The sequence below is a fragment of the Ranitomeya variabilis genome, chromosome 1 (genome assembly GCF_051348905.1).
Source record: "Ranitomeya variabilis isolate aRanVar5 chromosome 1, aRanVar5.hap1, whole genome shotgun sequence".
Classification (NCBI taxonomy): Eukaryota; Metazoa; Chordata; class Amphibia; order Anura; family Dendrobatidae; genus Ranitomeya; species Ranitomeya variabilis.
The window spans coordinates 92,580,742-92,584,984 of NC_135232.1; the positions used below are offsets into that span (position 1 = coordinate 92,580,742).

A 4,243-nucleotide genomic window follows, 5' to 3' on the forward strand; every position below is an offset into this window, starting at 1 on the left:
AATATTGGGCAATATCAGAGATTAATAAACTTGGGAGTCAGGATTCTGATCTTTTCTGCTATTTATAAGAGAAAGATACATATTTATGATAACATGGACAGTCAGTGAGAAAGAGGTCACAAGGGGTTAATGTGCTTAGACTGTCCAAGTATACAACCTGCACTTCCCATAGTCTCCAAACGCAGAGGGACAGATTGCCATTATGTGCTTTTACATAGGACTGCTGATTACACTGCACAAGCAAGCCATCCTCATTCCTAAACAGTTAAGTAAATTCAGCTCTGCTACATCAGTAGTTGTTACAATCCACACACTGCTCATTCAGTGTGACCATTTCATTACAGAAATCCCCCCTTATATCATCATTTTTTGCATTGGGGGGTTTAATACACAAGACAAATGAGATTTTTATTTTTTTTGCACTGCAAGGCAAAGTTTATTTGCAATAAACTTGCGAAATTGTATTATCACCAGCGAATATTGCGAATTAATACTGTACATTCAGGCCATAATTACATGTCTACATACAATACTCACTGTTCTAGAGTTTCTCTGGTTTTTGTTTGACAATCTTATTTCATTCAAAAAGAATTATAGACAGTCCAGTTTATGCATAGGATGATTTATTAGAAGAATCTGAGGTGGGGGATGGGACTTTCAAGACAAGATCTACAAAGCCCCATCACCCCCTCTCAAAATGCAACTGAGTGGGAAAGAAAAAAAAAAACTGGAAAAAAAAAAACGAAAAGAAAAGTTGTTACATAATGGCAGCTGTGTGTCAGTACCATCGGTACCGTTGTACACTCAGCTGCTGGGTGAAATTCACATTGAGTTACAGTAACCAACAGTTTGTCAGCCCCTTGTTCTGTGCAAATAGTTTCAGAAGACTAATTCAAAATTACCCCACTGCCATCAGTGGCCATGAAAAAATATCCGAGATATATTTATATACAGTCTATAGATTTCACATTGAAATAATGGCAGCCATTGAACAAGGATTGATTTAGTTCAACACATAGAAGCCTTGGTCCACCCCAAGTGCCAGAGCCCATTAACCCTTAGTTGGGCATCTCATCAAGGCTTCCAAGGACACAAATAAAAAAAAAATGAAAAAAAAAAATAAAAAATGATGGGCTTGGTAATGAAACAAGGCAAGCAACAGAAGGGGGGGAGGGGGAGAGAAATCTCTTCTCATTGCCTACAGAATTTGCACTTGATGATTTTCTTAAATGCACTTTGGAAATCTTTATTAAAATAAGCGTAGATAATGGGGTTAAGGAGAGAGTTTGAGTAGCCTAGCCAGTTTATAATGTCGTATAGCAAGTGTGGCATATGGCAGGATTCACAAAAGGGCAAAACCAGGGCAACGATGAAGAAGGGTAACCAGCAGAAAATGAAGGTGCCCATGATGATACCTAAAGTTTTGACAGTCTTCCTCTCCCTGGCTAGTGCCACCTTCCTTTTGGCTTCTGCGCTTTTGTCGTTCTTCTTGTCTCCTGCAGGAGATGGAGTGTCGCTGGAGTGGTTTGGCAGTGCCAGGTGGTCTTTAGAGTTAGGACACTGGTGGACCTCAATGATCTCCAGGGCAGCTCCATCCTCCCCGTGCCTCACTGCCCCATTCACACAAGAGCTTGGCTTGGGTTCCACACTTCTTTTCCAGTTCTTGCTGGGTTCCCCATTGCTTTTCCTCTGGATGATGGATGGGGAAGCAGACAGACAAGTATCAGCCACTTTCTTTTTTTCCGTTTTTTTCACTGTTTTTCTTATTCTGAATCTGGCTGCTTTAAAGATCTTGCCATACAGAATCAACATGAGGATCAGAGGGATGTAGAACGCACCAAACGTGGAGTAGATGGTGTAACCGGGGTCTTCACTGATTTTGCAGGCGTCAGGATCAGACCTGTCTGCGTGGGTTCTCCACCCCAGCATTGGTGGGATAGATATCGAGAAGCCTATAGCCCAGGTCAGACTGATGAGAATAGCAGCCCTTCTAGGAGTCCGCTTGTTCACATAGTCTATTGGATCGGTGATAGCCCAGTATCTGTCCAGAGCTATGGCGCACAGGTGAAGGATGGAAGAGGTGCAACACAAAACGTCTAAAGAAATGAAAATGTCGCAGGTTACCTGTCCAAGTGTCCACTTGTTCAGTACTTGGTATAGTGCTGCCATGGGTAACACCAAAACTGAGACCATCAGGTCGGTGACTGCAAGAGAACCTATGAGATAATTGGCCACTGTCTGAAGATTCCTCTCCAAAGCTATGGCTGCCACCACGCAGGCATTGCCAAAAATTGCACATAGGATCAATGTCCCCAAGAAGAGAGAAGTGACGATTTGGTAGCTGAGGGCTACCTCCTCAAACTTAGTACCATTCCTCTTTTCCAAAGAGTAGTCCGAAGAGGTAGTGTTATTAAAAGCATCCATCCCAAAGGTGAGGAGAAGACCTGGTGGTCCTAACGAGGGAGGGCCAGGCTGAGGACTTAATTCACTTTGGGTGGAAGGGTTCCTCCACTCCTGCTCTTCTTCTTCAGATCGGGCATAGTTTCAGAGGTGATGGGTACCACTCCAATCGGCGTTTCTTGGTTCGGCGAATCATTGGCGACTGGGGCAGAGTGGAATGGCAGTGTGCGCTTCCAGGGGGCGCAGGACTCCAGGACCCCCGTCTGCAGATCACAGCCACCTCTCCCAGAGGCTCCTGCAGCTCATCGCCCAGGAGAAGAATGACAGGCGCTTCAGTCCCTATCTTGCCACTAGATGAACTCCACCAGCTTACTGTGGGAGTCTTCCCCTCTGTGCTGGGATTGTAGTTTAGTTCCTTTCACAAGGCGGAGCTCTGGAGATTGGCACTGGAGTTTTGCACTGGTGTGTGCTCCCTCTCCCCATACGATCGCTCTTTGTATGAGCCCGCACATCACCAGCAGCTCTTCCTAACGTGGAGAAAGTTTACTCCCACATTGCACATCATCCTACAGAGCAAATACTGGCTCCTGCTGGCATCTATTGCAACCCACAAGGCAGGCAGCTCGTTTCCAGGATACCTAGCCTGCATCCTTCATTCCCAATCCTGATTGCGGGTCCCGCTAATTGCGATTTAATATCCCTTCCGAAATATCAGCTCCCGATGACACTTGCTGCTTGTAATATTCAGCGCTGCTCCGATCCAGGACCGTGGACAGCAGCGCTGCCTGGAAGGGAGTTTGGCGCCATCTACAGGCCAGCTCGAGAAGACGGGTCGGCGGCGGCTGGCATGTACCATGCACGCAGATTATGCAAGATCTGAGGTTTCCATAACATTATTTACTCGGATTAGGATGGATTAAATATGACGAGATATTTACTGAAATGTGCCTTCCCCTTTCAGTTCCACTAGCGGATGTTATGGCCGCGAAACACTAAGATATAGTAAATTGTGATCATTCCTCTGATTAATATTAAGTATAAATTCGTCCAAAATAAATAGAGCAGAGATTGCGTCATAAGGAGTGTGGATTTTGTTGCTAGAGAGCCATATTCCTGTGCTCAAGCAGTGTCACAAATCTATACTATAGCAGTGTCATAATCCTGTGCCCCAGCAGAGACATATTGCCACATTCCTGTGCTCCAACACTGTCACAGACCTGTGCCTAGCAGAGACACATTGCCATGTTCCAGCAGTACCACATGGCCACATTTCCGTATTCCAGCAGTACCACATGGCCACATTTCCATATTCCAGCAGTGTCACATTCCCGTGTTCCAGCAGTACCACATGGCCACATTTCCGTATTCCAGCAGTGTCACATTCCCATGTTCCAGCAGTACCACATGGCCACATTTCCGTATTCCAGCAGTGTCACATTCCCGTGTTCCAGCAGTACCACATGGCCACATTTCCGTATTCCAGCAGTGTCACATTCCCGTGTTCCAGCAGTACCACATGGCCACATTTCCATGTTCCAGCAGTGACACATTCATATGCTCCAATAATGCCACAATACTGTACTGGGGCAGTGCTACATTCCTGTGCTCCGGCAGTGTCACATTGCCACTCACATGTGCTCGAGTAGTGCCACATTTCTGTACTGAGGCAGTGCTACATTGCTGTGCTGAGACAGTGCCACATTTCCACTCTATGGCACTGTCACATTCCTAGGTTCGAACAGCATCGCATTCCTGTTCTCCAGAAGTGCCACATTCCTGTAGTACAGCAGTGCCACATTCCTGTTTTCCAGCAGTGCCACATTCCTGTTTTCCAGCAGTGCCA

The 4,243-nt window shown here is 45.8% G+C and overlaps 1 protein-coding gene across 1 annotated transcript; it reads right to left on the bottom strand.

The window, feature by feature from the left end:
• Positions 1-350: 350 nt before the first annotated feature.
• Positions 351-3,191, bottom strand: HTR1A (5-hydroxytryptamine receptor 1A). Its single transcript, XM_077286066.1, has one exon. The coding sequence runs from the start codon at positions 2,422-2,424 to the stop codon at positions 1,192-1,194; it is 1,233 nt and encodes a 410-aa protein (XP_077142181.1). The 5' UTR covers positions 2,425-3,191; the 3' UTR covers positions 351-1,191.
• Positions 3,192-4,243: the final 1,052 nt, after the last annotated feature.

Coding starts and splice junctions, on each gene's coding strand:
- HTR1A (XM_077286066.1), bottom strand. CDS start 2,424: ATGGATGCTTTTAATAACACTACCTCTTCGGACTACTCTTTGGAAAAG.